General features: G+C 38.5%; 1 protein-coding gene across 9 annotated transcripts in view; it reads left to right on the top strand.

Moving 5' to 3' along the window:
• The window catches only part of apba2b (amyloid beta (A4) precursor protein-binding, family A, member 2b), a 65,964-nt gene extending 50,676 nt beyond the window's left edge, over window positions 1-15,288 (top strand). For 5 of the 9 annotated variants that reach the window (XM_042727630.1, XM_042727633.1, XM_042727635.1 and 2 more), the window contains 8 exons: window positions 4,699-4,734; window positions 5,755-5,844; window positions 8,437-8,622; window positions 11,369-11,548; window positions 12,476-12,688; window positions 12,952-13,071; window positions 13,159-13,299; window positions 13,875-15,288. In XM_042727630.1, coding sequence (XP_042583564.1) covers window positions 4,699-4,734; window positions 5,755-5,844; window positions 8,437-8,622; window positions 11,369-11,548; window positions 12,476-12,688; window positions 12,952-13,071; window positions 13,159-13,299; window positions 13,875-13,946 — 1,038 coding nt within the window. In that variant the 3' untranslated portion in view covers window positions 13,947-15,288. The remainder of the gene's footprint in view (window positions 1-4,698; window positions 4,735-5,754; window positions 5,845-8,436; window positions 8,623-11,368; window positions 11,549-12,475; window positions 12,689-12,951; window positions 13,072-13,158; window positions 13,300-13,874) is intronic. The other 4 variants (XM_019106836.2, XM_042727634.1, XM_019106838.2 and 1 more) reach the window with 3 other exon arrangements.
• Window positions 15,289-19,720: the final 4,432 nt, after the last annotated feature.

The following is a 19,720-nucleotide window of genomic DNA, read 5'->3' on the forward strand; positions in this document are numbered from 1 at the left end:
CTGCCTGGCTCCACTCATGCTTGATATACTTCAATTTAGTTTTTTCAGGACAGAAACAGTTCCAGAGTAGTGCATATGAATATAAGAAATGGAAACATACTGTAGAGCCGTGAAATTTGAATGCATCAAGAATATGCAACTTTTGGCTAAGTAAGATTGTTTATTCTTGACAGGAGCATCTGTGAACTTTATAATTACTGCTGTCTGGTCCTGTGGATACTTTGATGGTATCAGATGGTGAATGATTAGAATATTCATGTTCCATGGTACAATAAAAACCATTGTTTTGCCATGCACATGTCCAAAAAATGGTACCATAGTATTACTTTTTTAGTGTGGTGAGGCATCAAATTTTGAACAGAAAGAAAAGAGAGAAATTTTTAATGCTTTGAAATGAGGTATTGCAATCCTTATCCTTACAAAGCAGAAGCCATAGTTTTAGCCATAGTTTATATTGTTCCCTCTTGTATTGCATGTTATTTTAAGAAAAGACAGTTGTTGTAACTGCAGCGATGCTTCATTGCAGTCCTCCTGGTCAACAGCTGGCAGTTAATTTTACATGAGATGCTCCACAGTGGCCCACAAAGCTGCTCCACATTTAGAAACACATACCTGTGGCAAGGACAAGCACACATACAGTACCCACAGACACGCATGCACACAATTTGTCAGCTGGGTGGACATAGACCGATGGTGGGGATGAAGGATTGGGAATGTGCCTCAGGACGGCAGGATCACTCACCTGTATCAGTGTAATACAGAGGTACTATGTAATACAGAGGTACTGTAAATGCAGGCCTCTCTGTCATTCACTCTCACACAGCTACATACTGTACACCTGTCTGCTCAGTGTCTCTCTCAGATTTTAAAAGGAAATTTTTCAGGGTATGTCCCAATTGGAAAGCAGAATTCTGTGGAGTGGACTTTACAAGGTATTGGGCGATCTTAAAGGGGACCTATTATACCTCTTTTTACTAGATGTAATGTAAATCTCAAGTGTCCCCAAAATTTGTCTGTGAAGTTTCAGCTCAAAATACCTCACAGATTATTTATGATATCATTTTGAATATGCCTATTTTGAGTGGAAGCAGAAACACATGTCTCCTTCTTGTCATGCATGTTTTCATGCATGTCTCCTTAAATGCAAATGAGCTGCTGTTCCCCCACCCCCTTTTCCAGATTAGGGCTGTGCCTTTGCAGCATATACCCCAGGGCTGCATTCGAGTCCATTTTTTTAAATAAATAAAACGTGATCTGCAGTGACATCACAATCGTGTTGCATTGTGGTCTGTGGAGTGGCCTGAACTGTACATATAAAGTAGACTCGCTCCCTCTGTCAAAATCGAGGGAGCAATGGTCTGTCTATATAAACTTCCCTCGTCCACTTCACAAAGTGGAACGCACTTCAAAATGGTGCGTTGGAAAGTTCGCGAGAACGTGTCTAAAACTGGAGTTGAAGCTACTTACAAATGAGGACAATAGAAGCAATAAAAACCAACAAAAGAGCAATGATATGCAAGTGCTATATTAGTATATTATTATAGTTATATTTCAATTTCACAAAGAAATGTACAGCATTTTGTCAAAGCAATAATAAAAGGACACATTTAATTCATAATTTTTCTTAAATATCATTTAAAAAATAAAAAAAAATTGTGAATCGAATCGAACCGTGAAATCAAAATCGTGAATCAAATCGAATCGTGAGTTGAGTGAATCGTTACATCCCTAGCTTTTAAATGTTCTGCTGTACAATTCACACGGGCACGCCAAAACTGGACAATAGAAAACTGGAAAAAGGTTGCCTCGTCTCGATTTCTGCTGTGACATTCAGATGGGTCAGAATTTGCTGTAAATTACATGAAAGCATGGATCCATCCTGCTGTGTATCAGTGGTTCAGACTGCTGCTGCAGGTATAATGGTGTTGGGGATATTTTCTTGGCATACTTTGGGCCCCTTTTGAGCATTGTTTAAAAGCCAAATATATAAAAGAAATTTAATATTTATAGTCATTAATGTCATAATTTGCAAGTTTCAGATGATGTCTAAACATTCCACATGAACAATTTTTTTTTGGTGAACTGAACTTCGACAGATATTCCCTGCGGATTGTATTCTGTAGAGACCTTCTGAATCAGAACGCAGCTTCAGCTCCCACCCCAGCTTCTAGTGTTCTCGACCACCTTTTTTTGCTTTTGCTTAGGGATGTTCTGTTCTCTTTTTGTTGCTTGTGTTCTTTTTGAGGAATTCAAAATGAAACCATGGCAACACACTCTTTCCTTATCCTCTCTATCCCTGCTATTATTATGTTTCTAGATTTTTAAAAGTTGAGATGAGTTGCACAATCCTCCCTCCTTTCTCTCTTTTCCTCTCTTTCTCCTCCTTCCTTTCCGTTTCTCACTGACACACAACTCTGAGATTCATGCACCCACACATCTGCTCTTCCACTCTGCAGATGATAATGTGTCTGTCCACAGCTGAGTGAGCAGTATGTCAGCACAGAGCCTGAGGACAGTGTTTTCTCGCCGTTCTTCTAAAGCAGTGATTTCCAACCAGGTGTACGCACAACCAGAGGGGAGGAGACTGTTCACTCAAATAAAATTGAATGGGAGAAATTGTGATGCTCAATATGGTAGCTTTAGGTTCCACCTACAGTTAAAAGAGCCTATTGTTTTGTTTGTTTGTTTGTTTACTCTTGAATGTGCCACCATTAAAGGGATAGCTCACCCAAAAATGAAAATTTCCTGACAATGTACTTACCCTCAGGCTGTCCAAGATGTAGATGAATTTGTCTTTTTCACCAGAATGGATTTGGAGAAATGTAGCATTACATCACTTTCTCACCAAATTATCCTCTGCAGTGAATGGGTGCCATCAGAACGAGAGTCCAAACAGCTGATAAAAGCATCACAACATTTTAACTTATTGCTGTAATTTCTGCCCACAATACGAGTCCATCCCCAATTTTCCTCTCACATCAAAATGCAATTCTTAAAAACCCACAGTGTTCTGCCACTGTGAAAGTTTGAGTTCACTTATGTGATATTTCATGCTTGTTTGTATGAGTTAAAAAGAACACATTTCTGATTTTTGTGTCAATGAAGGGGTACTTGATCCATACTGATGGAGGTACATAAAACAAAAGGGTTGAGAAACACTGGCCATGAATAATAAGAGCAGTACCTAAGCCAACAAAATTGCATGCTGGCCAAGAAAGCAAGATGTAGCCATTTCTTTTGTTTTAGGCAAGAAACATAGGAAAAAAAGCCTAATGTTTTATTGAAGTGTATCCCTGTAGCCTCCAGATTGATGCAATATTTATGCAACATTCATCGCCCACACGTCCACAGTCTCATTTCCCCTTGACTTTCAAGCTCTTTCTCTCTTGTGCTGTTGATTTATCTCCTCTTCTCTCTCTCTCATCTGCCAGTGGAGGATGAGGGATGTTGGCAGCAGAAATGACAGTAAAGGAGTAGTTGTGCTCATGATGCTCAGCCAGAAAGAGATTAGAGCAGTTCAAAGGATCATGCCCCAGTCAGGTGGAAGAAAGTAGAGAGTGAGGGAGAGACAGAAAGAGCTGAATGGGATCAGAATACTCACACACTATCAGACTCATAATGAGTGGGCTCTTATGAGTGTCTATAGATAGAGGTATTTTTCCTCTTTCAAACCTTCTCTTTTATTTATCTCTGTTTATATTGCATGTCCATTATACAGTTTATGCAATCTTTTATACATATTTGATATAACCTAAATAGAATATTTAAAAATACACACACACAAACTTATGAAAATGATAAAAGTATATAGCCAATAACACTTAAAATAAAATTAAAATGTTAAAAAATAGATCAAGATAATTCAGAATATTTATAAATACTATATTATAAATTGTATATAAATAACACTAAAATTATGCCATTTAATTTTTCTACAAAAATATCATTTTTACTGCAAAATTAAATATTTAAAACAATCATATTCTTTATATATTTTCTTCCTCAAAAAAACATTGTTAGTGCATTGTTAATATCTTGACATTTTAATGATGTGTTGTTGTTGAGGAAATCAAAATACTGTAAATTTTCCTGTATGATTTTTTTGCCGACTTTAACAATGTTGTACAATAGAAAACATTGTATGTTATCCAGTCAGTCCACTATGTCTGCTGCTGTTCTCCCTGCAGTCATAATATGGCAGGTTGATAAACTGAGGTCTTAGGCTGCATTTGTTGTGAGATTCTGACAATGAATCTAGTGTCAGTGATGAATCACACAACTATAACAATATGGCATTTATTAAAAGTAATGACTGCTTATGTTGAAAAAGGACTAACATATCTTATCGGATACAAATAGGCATTTTTCTTATCCTGCTGAGAAATGTCAATGCATAAAATAAGTTATTTTCTCTTTATGGCTTTCAGTGTACAGTAATAGTTATTAAACCCATATCTGCATGTCCTTTGATTTGCTGTCCGTATGTATGTGTGCAGGGGGAGATATTGCTGCATTCTGGGTTTGTTCGTGTTTGTGTACAAAGAACACACATGCCATACATGGCATGCAGACTTTGTGTTTGGTTGGTTATATGTTTTTGCCTGTTTTAATGTTTTTTTTTGTTTGTTTTTTTTACCTTCATGCCTTTTTGCTGCTCCCGTGTGTGACGACCCCTGTACTGTCCTGAACGTCTTCCAGAGGGTACAGAAGGCAGCCAAAATCAAGAAAAAGGCGGTGTGTAAAAAAAAGAAAGAGATAGAGATAGAAGAAGAACATGCCTTTTTTGAACCATCTACTCCATGTCTGTGTTCATCATCTGTGCAACTTTCATAAGTTTTGGTTCATACCATGTGAAATGAAGCTCCGGCTGTCTGGGATTTGTGAAGGCCTCTTAAATTCTAACTAACTATTGGCAAACCAGCCACTTCTGAGTCACATAAACCTTTGAAGATATGGAGTCAAAATTTCAATTTCATTTTTGCACAGACTGCACTTTTAACCCTGTATAAAACATAGCTATAGTCATCCGTGTGTACTACCATTTCTTATTGCAGTAACACAAAACAAAAGCAAGAATCTGAGCAAAAATGCACTGACAGGTAAATGATTGGCACTCTGAGACAGCCTGACAGCTGGTTAAGTGTTGCCATTGTGTTATTTTACTTACCCGTCTGTCTTTGCATCACCCTGCACTCCACCTCACTGCAACGAATGGGTCTCGCTCTTTTTTCTCTTTCACTTGCTCTCTAGTGTCAATCATCTCATTACTTCAAACCTCTGCATGGCTTCTACTTATCACAGGGGACTGTTTACCCAATGATTATTTGTGTCTTGGCCTGATTACCTCACTGTGTTTCTCAGTTATAGGCTTTGAAGTTTTTTGAAAAAGTTTTTTGATTGTGTGATGCACTTAGTCACCGTTGCCCAGCAGTAATCAATTATTAATTGGACAGACTATCAATAACCAATGCAGTTTCACATTTCCAATCCATATGTTCTTTACACCTGAGCATACCATATTGTTTCCCATTTGGGCTATTAATGATGCACATAGGCTAAGCATAGCCCTCCCATGTGGACAAGCTTATGCTAGTGCATGATTTATGAATAAGCAATGAAAATGCTTTCATTAGGGGTTTGAGAGGTTGTGCCTTTTCTTCAGGTGATCTTCATTGTGAGTTATGGCATGGTGACCTCTTGGAGGTCGGGGGTAGTTTTTCATGTTTTTGTTCATGTTTTTTTCTTTTTTGTCAGCAGAGTCCAGAGGGAGACGTTCAGACTTTGACGGAGGTGGATCTTTTCATCTCAACTCAAAGGATCAAAGTGCTCAATGCAGACACCCAGGTGAGTTCATGCGGCTGCCTAGTGATACGGGTTTCAAAATAAAATAAATCTGAAAAGATCAACCAAAAAAAAAAGGAAAAAAAAAAGAAGAGTAAATAGAAGATTATTTGGCAGTTGAATTAATGGTTAATTATTGGTTGATATTTAGAAGTAAGCCCCAAATAAGCAAACAAATAAGGCCCAAAGTGGTTTAATATCCATGCTGCTTGTTTTCTTCATTTATATATATCTTCATTTTTATATAAAGTCAATAAAAATATTGTTAATATGTTTTGTTATACTATACATGCTCTCAGCTGTTCTTTTATATATATGCAAGTGAACAACGCATTATAGTGCCATCCCAAAGAGACACAAAATCACTTTCACAGAACTGCCCAACTCCATCTACACGTGACTTCTATTTCTATTTTATCTACTGTACCTGTCTTTTTATTATATATATATATATATATATATATATATATATATATATTTTTTATTGATATATATATATATATATACTGTATATATAAACCACTATCAAACTTGACCCTCTAACACTTGCCCTCTCTATTCCATTTTTATTCTAACTACTTATTTTCTTCTTATTTAAAAAATGACCCTCTAACACTAGCATTCCCTATTCAGTTTCATAGCACTAACATATTATTGCTCTTTCGTTGGTTTTGATTGCTTTTATTGTCCTCATTTGTAAAGTGTCTGCTAAATGACTAAATGTAAATATATACTGTTGTTGTTATTGAGGCAGAATGGCCAAAATCTGAGTTCTCATAGAGAATTGGAGTATACATTATAAATTATAAATCATACTCGGAGAAAAGGAGATAATTCATATTTGGTTTGATGAAATATTTATGCAAAGAGAATGCTCAGATATTATATATTACATAACCTTTTGTTACATAACTGACATAAAGCACGTAATGTGTGTGTGTGTGTGTGTGTGTGTGTGTAGAGAGAAAAGATGTGCATATGATCAGGTTTGTAGACAGTTGTTAGTGACGGAGAGCTTAATGATGGTTATAGGCTTTGTGCTTAATCTCCAGCTGCACATTTTACACATGCTGTATAGTCAACAGCTCCTCCTTTTCCACACTGGTGTTACTGTAAGCATAAGGTAGGAAGAGCTACATACTGTTTAAATGGTACATTTAGTACCCTGGTACTGAGTAACATCGCTGTGTGAGTGTTTCTGCGTGAACAGCAGTGAGTGGGCAGGCTGGCACGGACATTTCGTTATGTGCTGCAATGCAGTGTCAGTCCTCACCCTGCCTGTCACATCTCACGGTGAGTCTATATTGGCTGTTACAGATTCATTACAGTGCCTTCAAGGTTGTATTGATATTCCTCAGACATTCAAAGTACCCTGTAAGTCTGAAACTTTTAGATTTAATTCAGTCCAATCTGCTTAGCACACAGAATCCATTCAAACTTTTCTTATTAAAATGTACTGTTAAAGTTTCATAATAACTTACTATGATAGAATATTCAGGATTCAAAATAAAACTGATAGTGAGGCCATCATTGTAAGATTTACGTATGAATTGCAATAGTTTTTTATTGCATATTATAGTATGATATATCTTTTCTTTCTTGCTTCTGTTTAACCATACCATCTTTACATTGACTACTGGGCTGGTAATGGATTACTTGGCTGCATGTAAATATACTGTAGCTAATGACTATGTGTGGATTCTAGTGCACAGCCAACTGAAAACAAAACAGATTCTTTGTGTCATGACAATGACAAAGCATCTCAGATGCAGCATTTCAGTAAAACAAAGTTAAAGCCTAAAACATAACCTTACCTCAAACACTGTTCTTTTCACTGATATTTTCATAATGTAACCTGGGTGTATTATCGAATAGCAGAGGAAGCTTTTTCAGCACTGCGTATCTGCAAGCCATATATAAAAATTATGCATTAAGTTCCTAGAACTGATAGATTGAGCTTCATGGGTTCTTTGAAGTAAACATGTCACATATTATGCTCCTATAATTTAAAGAGCTGCAGCAAAATGAAAAATGAAATGAAAATCCCACACATTGAATCGAAATGCTGCATGAATTTCCTGTGCTCTGGATCATGAATTCTTTCAGCTCTCTGATTATTTATTACCTTTTTGTTTGTATATGAAATAGAGTGCATGCTGTACATGCTGTTTCTTGTGCTGCTCATTCAGGCTCATGGAATATCAATCATAACAGCATCTAAGTTATTTTAGTGAGAGCAATTTCAAGGTCATCTTCCTTTTACTAAGCAAGAATGGCTGTAACTTTACTGTTTAAAGATCTGGGTTAACCCAAGGCTGTAAGCTTGCAGCTTGAAACAGATCTTCCTGAAGGAGATTCATGAATAAGAACCTTCCAGAAACCCACTGTGCATTCTTAACCCCAGGTTGCATCTGGAGCCTGTCCCTAAGAAAATATAATGTAGGCCCATTTTGATAAGAAAGTCTGTGAAATGATAACTAAGCTGCTCAATGGGATTAAAACACAGCCTTTACTCTAGTCTGGTGTAATGTGTTGGGAGGTGTTGCCACAGAAGTCTAAGAAGTAATTGTGGTGACTCTCTTGTTTGTTTTATAGGAGACCATGATGGATAACGCTTTGCGTACCATCTCATACATCGCTGACATCGGGAACATTGTGGTTCTGATGGCAAGACGCCGCATGCCACGCACCGCCTCACAGGACTGCATCGAGACGACCCCTGGAGCCCCCGAGGCCAAGAAACAGTACAAAATGATATGCCACGTATTTGAGTCCGAGGATGTAAGTGTGAATCATTTTGTTTCCTTTTTATAACCTATACGCATACCCGTCCAAAGTTTGGACAAAAAATAAATTGTGCGGCAGTATGACTTTCTTTTATAGATACTAAATTTAAACTTTTTTCAGTTGTTATTAATTTGATAATTTATTTATTTATTTTTCATATGTAAGTTTGAACAGATGGTGAAGGAAAAACAGAGTACATGTGATCAGCATACATGGGAACAATTTGAATAACTTAAATGTTAATCTAATATGTAAAATTGTCCAAACATTTAATTTGTATATATATATATATATATATATATATATATATATATATATATATATATATATATATATATATATATATATACTACTGCTTAAAAGATTGGTTTCAGTAAAATATATTTTTTAAAGATATCTCTAATGCTCATCAAGGCTGCATTAATTTGATAAAAATACAGTAAAAACAGTACTATTGTGAAACATTATTACAATTTGTAATAACTGTTTTGTAATTTAATTATGTCATTTATTCCTGTGATGGTAAAGCTGAATTCTCAGCATACATTACTCTACTTTCAGTGTCACATGATCCTTCAGAAATCATTCTGATATGCTGATTTGGTGCTCAAGCAGGCTAACATTTCTTATTATTTTTAATGTTGAAAACAGTCATGCTGCTTAATGTTTTTGCGGATACTGAAATACATTTCTTTCAGGATTCTGTGATGAAAAGAAAGTTCACATGAACAGCATTTATTGAAACAGAAATCATTTGTAACATTACAAATGTCTCTGCTGTTTTGATTAATTTGCTGCATTCTTGCTGAATTAAAGTATTCATTTCTTTAAAAATGACCTCAAACTTTTGAACAATAGGTATACATAGAATGTGAGCCATTATTCAGCTGAAGCTCAGGTTCAGATTCACCTGAGGTTCATAGAATAGCCTCAAAAGTAACCCTGGCTGCAGCTTTACATAATCCTGTTCTAATGGACCTACTTTTCTCTCCTCTACAACACTCTCCTCTGCATTGCAGTTGTTCCTCACTCATGCTGTCTAATTACACTCTTTGATGTTTCCGTCAATGAGTGTGTGCGCGCCCACAAATGAGTCATTTATAGAGCCTTTATTTGTTATATCCTAAATCTGTTTTCCTATCGCATCTCAGTTATCTACTAAGCAGTGTCACACAATTTATCATGTCATATAAGTTTTTATCATCCTAAATTTGGATAACTTTGCTTTGTTCCTCCTTTGGGGCCCATATAAATCAGTCGGTTCTCCAGCAGTCTGATCACTGCTGGTGTGTTTTTTCTTTGTGACTGATTTAGCTGCTAAACTCCATGAATATTCCTGAACCACCCATGTTTCTTGTGAAAATCAAAGCCTGCACACATACTGGGATGTTTCATTATTAATGGTATGACCCCTACCTGTGTGCACGTTGCTTGAGGGGTACTGTCAAATCAGAAAACAGATACAATCATTAGCGCAGGGAGTGAACCTTTTTTCCACTGCGCTTCTTTAGCATTCTAGTGCCGACATTCTGATATAATAGCCTTAAGCCAGCAACTTTTCTGCTTCCATGGAAGATTATTCACTAAGATTTGAACAAGGTTGCAGTGCTTGAAATAGGCCAGTGTATTCACATTTCTCAGTGAGCACTACTGTAGCACCAGCGTCTCACAGTGTCTTCAAAGACGACAGCTGGCAGTTATGGAAACCGTTCCAAAACGTAAATCTGTTCTAGAGTGAGAAATCAATGGACAATAATACACTATGAGTGAGCAGATTCACAAAATATCAAATCAATGGAGTGAAAAAATGACACAGTGTTCACCTACTGCATTGATTTGTGGTATATAAATGTTTATCAGGTATTGCCAAAATCAAAAATGCTTTTATGCAGAGCAACTAATATACTTCTAGGCCAGAGGAGAGCTGGTTCTCTGATTGAGCCTGGTTTCTCCTGAGGTTTTTTTCAACTGATGGAGTTTTGGTTCCTTGCCATTGTTGCCTTGCTCAGCTGGGGTTTAAAATATTATTGATTTGACTGCAATGACACTATTGGTTGAGAACAAAACTTGGACCGAATTGAGCTGGATAATAACACTGTTGTCTTCTTTAGAGCTGCTTTATAGCAGAATTGAAATTGTTTCATAACTGATTAACTTTGCAACGTTAAACTTTAATTGAACTGACTTGAACTGAATAATGACACTATTGTCTTCTTTAAAGTTGCTTAATAGCTGTATTGAGTTTGTTGAATTTTGCAATATTGACACTGTTACTGAACGAAATTCAGTATCAGCACTGAACTAAACTGGGCTGAATAATGGCAATTTTGAATTCTTTAGAGGTGCTTTATCGAATTTGTTTCATAACAGATGAACTTTCAACTTAACACTGTTATTATAACAAACTGAATCAGCATTGAACTGACTTGAGCTAATGACACTATTGTCTTCTTTAGAGCTGCTTTATGGCTAAAATTGAACTGGTTTTATAACTGATTAATTTTGCAGCATTGACACTGCTATTTTCTGTATTGCTTTGAAGCTGTTTTAAAACAATCTATATTGCATAAAGATAAATGTGACTTGACTTGCTTTTGTCTTTCAAAGGCTCATAATTAAATGTGTAATGATTTAGTTCTGTTTACATATAGCATGTAACCAATTTATAATGAATGGCAAATGGATACATGAATGGATTTTTGCGGTTGTTTCACCTGGTTTTCTTCTCGAACACATGCAGGCCCAGCTCATAGCACAGTCCATTGGTCAGGCATTCAGCGTGGCCTACCAGGAATTCCTCAGAGCCAATGGAATCAACCCAGAGGACCTGAGCCAGAAAGAGTACAGCGACATCATCAACACACAGGAGATGTACAATGATGACCTCATCCACTTCTCAAACTCTGACAACTGCAAAGAGGTCAGCAGCCAGACTCTTTCTTCTCTATTAAGTGTTCTCTTTGTGTTAGAACACAGCTGACCCAGCACACTGATGCTTTTCTGCTCAATACAAGGGGGATTACTATAAAGCAGTGGACAGTGATGATGCACAGCAGTACTTCCGTTTGTTGAAAAAAAAATAAAAAAAACACACACACGTGTACTCAGATCATTTTAGGTGTCTATCTATGATGTTGAAATTAAACAGAATGCTCCAGTATGCAAAATGGTAAATTAAATGCTCCAAAAAAGATTTAAAATCTCTCTCTGAGCTCAAATGCTGTCAGTCACATAAATCACAGTTTCAGTTATTGACAGTTTGTTGCAAAGTCCCGCCCATTTAAGAGCTCACCCAATTGTCATATTAAAAAGAAATGTTACTTGAGCACCTAATCAACATATTAGAATGATTTCTGAAGTATCATGTGACACTGAAGACTGGAGTAATAACTGTTAAAAATTTGCCTTTACATGAATACATTACATTTTTAAAAATATGGAAAAATAAAACTGCTATAATAATGTTTTTACAAAAATGTTTACAAAATTTTTGATTATACAAACGAAGTGGTGAGCATAAGTGACTTAAATATTCAAGAAACTTACTATGCCCAAACTTTTACATGGAAATGTCTAGATTATTTGAACAATAACCAATGTCACTGCCATATTTTAATCTGTGGCCAAGGGACCAATGCACCAAATAACCAAATTTTCTCTTTAACACATACTGTACACTAAAGGTGAAGACTGTGCTATTTTGAACCCCCATGCTGTCAGTCTCATTTAAAATTGTTTCCTTAATTGCTTTGTTCTTTTATGGCCTTTTATTGGCAATCAACCCCAATCCCTTGCCTATGCCTCTGTCTGACTCCCTCTATCTCTCTCTATCTCTCTCCTCCCACAGTTGCAGCTGGAGAAGCAGAAGGGGGAGATTCTGGGCATAGTTATTGTGGAGTCTGGCTGGGGCTCCATTCTGCCCACCGTCATCCTGGCCAACATGATGAATGGAGGCCCTGCCGCCCGTTCTGGGAAGCTCAGCATCGGTGACCAGATCATGTCAATCAACAACACCAGCCTGGTGGGGCTTCCTCTCGCCACCTGTCAGGGAATCATCAAGGTGTGCGGAGGGGTTGGGCTGTCACAGTGCGCAGTGGGCCGAATCTTGGCTCGGCCATGAATCCATCTGTGTTATTCAGAGTAGCTGGTTATTAAGGGTCTGTGGTTTAGGGCTGCTGAACCACCACAGGGCAATCAATAAAGTGGTCACAAAGGCAGTGCAATCTTCATCTCCTATTGTTATGATCCCAGTGTAATAATACAGTGCAGGTGAGATCGCAATGAGTAATATAATCACATGTATGTTTCGTATATCTCCATCAGGGACTGAAAAATCAGGTGCAGGTGAAGCTAAATATCGTGAGCTGCCCTCCTGTAACCACAGTTCTCATTAAGAGGCCAGACCTCAAATACCAGCTGGGTTTTAGTGTGCAGAATGGCATTGTGAGTATGGAGAAACCGGAACTCTGAAATAAAGTATTGACATCTCATTGTTACTATTAAGTCCAACGTTTGTTTTTTGCTCCTCAGATCTGTAGTCTAATGCGAGGAGGGATCGCAGAGAGAGGAGGCGTGCGGGTTGGTCATCGTATTATTGAGATAAACGGCCAAAGTGTTGTGGCCACAGCGCATGAGAAAATCGTCCAGGCTCTCTCCAATTCTGTCGGCGAGGTAAGCCTTATAAAATACAGTATTTTCTACCATTTCGAAAGTTTGATGTTTTTTTTTTTTATGATCATGAAAGAAGTCTATTATGCTCATCAAGGCTCTATTATTTGAAAAAAATACAGTACAAATAGTAATATTATAAATTATTATAATTTATATGTTTTCTATTTTAATATATTTATTTGAATATACAGTATATATATTATTTTAAAAATCCCATTTATTCCTGAAATGGCAAAGCTGAATTTTTAGTAGCCGTTATTAGTTTTGAGCATAACATGATCCTTCAGAAATCATTTTAATGTGCTGATTTGGTGTTTAAAAAACATTTTTTATTATTATCAAGGTTGAAAACAGTTGTGCTACTTAATACGTTTGTTGAAACAATGATTTGGGATTCTTTGATGAGTAGAAAATTCAACATTAGACGAATTGGAGATCCCCCGTGATGTCTCCATTCCCTTCTTCAGGGAATGAGGGTTACATACATAACCAAGACGTTTAGTGGAATAATACATAGTATATTAATGCTATTAATGCTTTTTAGTAAAAAACGATCTTTCTTTGTTCTGTAACAGATCCACATGAAGACTATGCCAGCTGCCATGTTTAGACTCTTGACTGGTCAGGAGACTCCTATGTATATATGATCTGAGGTGGACTTCTGCTGAGATACACAACTCTGGGCACTGGGAAATGTCTGAATGCAGCAGTCACCTTTCTCCTTTTATCTTCACCAAAAATAACTCCCATCACTCTTGCTGTCTGCTAACATTACTTAAGAGATACGATGTGTCATTACTGCATAGTGTGGATTCTTTTTGATTTGCCACGTCTGCTCTTGGGTGTGTGCATAGTCAGATGAAAATGGAGTCGATGAATCTCAAGAACTTTCTACGTGATGAAAGGGGGGCTTTGTACATTTGATTTTGATGCTACTCTTTGTTTACATTTATTTACAATTACATACATGTGGACATTGTTGGAGAGATGCAAGTTTGTTTTGTAAATATGTAATCGTTATATCAATATCAGAAAGGAATTGAAAAGCCAGAGTGAGAAGTCCAGACAGGAGAAGCCCAAAACATCAAGCGACCATTCCAGAATGTTTGTTTCTGTTATCATGACTTTTGTTTTTGTTTTTTTATAAACGTAATATATTGGATATTATACTTGATCCAGTTGTCATTGAATTTTACATTTATTCAAATCAAATGCACACTGAATCAGTACACGTCCCGTACATATAAATAACTGAACTTACTGCACTAAATGTGGCAAATAATTATGTGGCATGAAACTTAAAAAAAATAAATATGCTCAATAAGAACATACATAATACATACTCATCGTACTTTTCAAGACTGACTAGTATCAGCAGGGACTTTATCAACAAAGGAGAATCGTTTCACATCGCCAGCCTTCATTAATGGATAAATGTCATCTAGTGGGCATTAAAGACTGATCAAATTTCGAGAGTAGTTTTTTACATACAAGCAAATGAATCTTTTGTAAAATGCCATATGTAAACAATTTCTGGACTTCTCCCATGCTGTAATAATCAAAACATTCTCTTGCCATGCTGTAAATGAAGTTTATTTCAAACACTAAAGTTTATTTTTTATGTGTGCTTTTTTGTGTATGCCCAGCTGCAACTCATTTGAGTCGGTGGTGATTGTAATAGTGTTGTTAATAGTGCGTCCACTTCCGTAAGCAGTATTAGAATGTCTGTACATAAACGTTTACCTTGTTTAGTACTGTGTCCATGTAGGAATCACTGTTAGTCCCATTGTATCTTTGTGGGCTTCGGCCTTGGGATAATAAGACACTGTGACCAAAAGCCTTACCGCCGCGTAAGAAAGCTTTTGAAAATTGTAATAAAAAAAAGAGACATGAAACAGCTAATAATACATGAACATGTATACCTGTCTGCATGCATCTTAAAATGACACTATGGCAAAAATAACAATAAAGTGTAATATAAGCCCTTCATATTGTTTTACCTTTGATTCCCTAGCGATTATTTGGGAACTAAAGAATTGCTTGAAGCCTGAGAGGGTCATACAACCTGGAAGCTTGAGTCAAAATCCATGCCAACCGCCTCTAACAGTGGCCAGCTTCCAAAACTTTAAAATAGCTCCCTCGCCGCATATTATGGACCTAATGAGCACAGATTTGAGTCTCACGGTTGGAAATCAGTTCAGCCAGCTCACATTTCTCAGACATTGACATGGAAAGAATAAGAAAAACACCCAATAATGAAACTCCTTTATCTGATCTTAGGAGAGATTAGAAGGACATTGCTAAGCTTTATAGCAAGATAGAGGCGATTCATCAGGAGTGTGTGAGAGCAACAATCATTCTCCCATCTCGAAGATCACTGCTCCCCCTAGAGGTTATTAAAATACACTACAGTCTTTTTCATAAACATTGAAGAATCAAATAAGGAAACAAAAACACATGATAAGAATAATTGAAACATAATCAAAGAGTTATATACTGTGCTTAAAGGTTACTTCAAGTATGAGATATCATTTGTTTTATAGCGGAAAGAGCTGCATTGAGAAGAGGTATGGTGGTCATCTCAGCACCAAACCCACCAAACTCAGCACCACCACTCCTCCAGAACACCATCATCAGCACAAAAACAAGATCAGAGTATCAGACATCAATACATCCCAGTACTCTGCACAAACAAATATAAAGGTAAAAACAGAATAATTTTATAATCTGTAATATTACACATAAAGGTATAATTACATTATTAAACTTACATAGATTGCTGTTTGAATGCTGCTCTGCACTCCAGTGCATTCTATGCTGATTTGAGGCATGCAACCCAGCATTCCCTCCACTTTTTTGGCCATCTCCTTAGGTTCATCCTCTTTCTTCACAGGAAGCAGGAAGTCTGCCCCCATCTCTTTAGCCTTGGCAAGCCGATCAGAGTATAGATTCTATGTTGATAAAAACAAACACTTGCTTTAACCAGCAGTTACACATCCCAAAAGTCATGTCACAGAGCTGACATTCTGAAAATAATGCATACTATCAGTGATTTTAAATTAAACATCTATTTCACCATCTTGACACACTAAGTTACCAATCAGTGTAATGATCTCTGACTTCATGGCCATTGCAGCCATGAAGTCAGAGATCATTACACTGATTGGCTAGTTAATGTGTAACAGTTGCACAAACATGTGTAATCATTATAAACGTCTGACCTGCACCACAGACAAACGCTGAGCTTCCAAGAGTGACTTCTGCCCTCCTGCAAGCATGAATGCCCACTGACAAGGGTTTAATCAGGCCTCCCTCATCACAGGTCAAGTTATCAGGAAGCCTGCACACACAAAGTCACATATACAGTATGATTAAAATGCACAGAATTAAAATCCCATGGACTCCCTCATTATATAATTTATCCAGTAATAGTGATCTGACTTGTAGCAGAAGTTTGCATTGTGTTTGTAGTATCTACAGAGGGTTCCATCGTCTGGAGGGCAGGAACTGAAGAAAACGCTGGGAGACAGATTGTAGTGTCCAGATTTAAAAATCTCATCTATTTCTTGTGGAACTCCAGGCTCAACAGCAACTCTCTGTCTCTGGTTGAATACAAAAATTAAAGCAGAAACAGTACATTTATTCAAAAGTAAGGTTATTCTAAGCATAATTGTTTATACAACAGAGAGAACTAACCTGCTTTGAGGTGCGTCACAGCAGAGCCCACTTTCACCACACGACCAGAGGCTTCATGTCCCAAAACCATGGGCTGCTTCACCACAAAGTCCCCAATGCGGCCGTTCTGCCACATATGCACATCTGATCCACAAATGCCCACAGAGTGCATCTTAAGTATCTTAACAACTCTTCAATAAAAATCCAGCAAATTAATAAATTAACATGAACGTTTACATGCTCATCACACTGTTTTGGAAAATGTATAGCAACTATATACCATTTGGTCCTGGTTCCGGAATGGGACGCTGTCCCTATTAAAATTAAAGCAAATCTGCAATTATAAACTGCAACTGCAATCAGAGTTCAGCTAAAATGAATTAAAAATCATACCAGTCTGAGCTCTCATTTAGAGTGCACGACCACAGAGAGGTTGTCTTTGTCCACTTTATTCACTCATAAATGTACATAACAACTGTTCTCGTTCAAGCACATACATTTCGGTGTCTCACTATGGGATACGCCCCATATTCCTCAGAAGCCCAATTCCATTACGCCAGCCCCAACTGGCTGGCAGACATGACATTGCATCAGGGAGTGGCTCCCTCCTCTCGCTATAAAACGAGCGGCGCAACGTCATTACGACATTCAAAAACCTCTTCTCGCTTCACATCAGAATCCTACCCATCTCTGATAGCCATCGACTAGTATCGATCGTCGTAGCTGGCTTATTATTTTGTAAATTTTATTTTTTTACTTCTGTTGGCCACCACGCCGCTTTCGCCTACCCCTCAATCGGCATTCCAGCTTATTGTTAAGGTCATTCAGTACCGCAACTATGGCTGCAGCAATGCAGACTACCATAGCTAGTGAGGGAGATCCGTGGCTTTGCTCATGCGGGAACAAGATCTCATGCAAAGACACACACCAGGTCTGCTCTGCATGTCTTGGGCTGAAACATGCTCAAATGGCGGTTGATAGTCCCGGATACTGTGAGCACTGTGCGCGTTTCACCATGAAGAGCCAGGTTAGCACGCCAAGCTAGCTTGTCTGGCCATGGCAACTCTATCATGGGGTGACCAAATGAATGTATGCGCCCCTCTGGCCGGTGTCCTCAGCATGGACGAGGAGGAGGAGAGCGCGTTTGAATTTAAGTAAGAGAGGCAATCGGATTTCCTTCTCTCTGCAGCGGAGGAAGATTTCGAGGGTTCCCCTTTTCTCCCCCCTGCGCAAACGGCACGACCCCTCGTTACGTAGGGATCCACGGAGGAGGCGGGTGGGGCACCATCCTCTCCGCTTCTTAGTGTGGATCTGCAAGACGTGTGCAAACGCGCTGCGGAGAAACTCAATATTCTGTAGCCAACCGTAGTAGCTGAGACTGCAAAGTCGTGCTATGAGGGGAAGAGGCTGCCGAGAGCTAAACGGGCAGCGAGACAACTCCTTCCAATCTTTCCAGAGCTTCTGGAAGAGGTTTCTGTCACCTGGAAGGACAACCCTTTTACTAGAAAAAAGCCTGTGCAAGGGGGGTCTGTGCTCGACGTGGAGGGTATGGAGAAGGAGGGCCTTCTTCGCATGCCCCCATGGAGCCTTTAGTCGCAGCGCATCTGCATCCAAAGTGTACGGCGGCTGCAAACCCAACATTGCCATCATGACGAGGCTTTGCAGCTCTGCATGCCAAGAAAGACGTAGACTACGCCCCTGCCACCTCCTCGGCAGACTTTTGCGCAGGCTACAGCTCACCCGCCCCCCAGCTTTAGCATTCCTAGGCAACAGAGACTGCGTGTGAATGCAACAACAGTTCAGAGCAGTGCACCAGAGCAGAAACCCGCCTGGCCCAGGAAAAATTACCTGACCGCGACAGCTCAGACGGACCAGCTGGCACCTCACCCTACCCAGGTGATGAGGATGAAGAAGAAGGCCATTTGAGGGGGTCTTCCCCGTTTGCTAGTCCCCGACCCTCAGTTGTTCAGTGTTCAGCAGAAAATGAGTTTAGATGTTTACAGATGTTCTGTGGGGAAACCAGAGCCAAGTTGGTCCAGGAGATGCAGAGCAGTGAAGAAAACGAGAGACGATGCAGCGGTGTACACCCACCCACTAGTCACAAGCACTTTACATGCTCAAAGTTCAATAAAGTTTTCACTGTTTCCCCCACAAATGTTGCAAAACATAATGCCCCCCAAAATATTGCAAAACACTTTATCAGAACACAACGTAACACCAACTCGTGGAGTCATCACACCGCTGAAGGTGGTGAGCCACGTAAACTGTGTCCAAGTGCTAAGTGTTCGCTTTTGCGCAGTACAGACCACAAACCTATTTTCGACTCGGCCATACAATGGTGCCAAAAAGCTGCAAATAAACTATTGGCGAGAATGCACACAGTCCTGTTGGGTGCTGAGAACAGTACAGTATGGTTACAGACTGCAGTTTGCCACTCCTCTCCCGCAGTTCAAAGGAATAATTTATTCTTAGGTGCGGGGAGCATTAGTACATGTTCTTCAGGACGAGATTACCTCCCCGTTGAACAAAAAGGCAATAAGAGTGGTTCCACCCAAGGAAAGTCACAGTGGGTTTTACTCGAGATACTTCCTAGTCCCGAAAAAAGGGACTCGAGCTCTCCACCCCATATTAGATCTTCGTGCACTGAACAAATACCTAAGGAAGTACAAGTTCAGAATGCTCACCCATTCTATACTTCTGAAACTGGTGTGCCCAGGTGATTGGTTTACATCAATCAACCTGAAGG

The sequence above is a fragment of the Cyprinus carpio genome, chromosome B7 (assembly GCF_018340385.1).
Source record: "Cyprinus carpio isolate SPL01 chromosome B7, ASM1834038v1, whole genome shotgun sequence".
Taxonomy (NCBI): domain Eukaryota; kingdom Metazoa; phylum Chordata; class Actinopteri; order Cypriniformes; family Cyprinidae; genus Cyprinus; species Cyprinus carpio.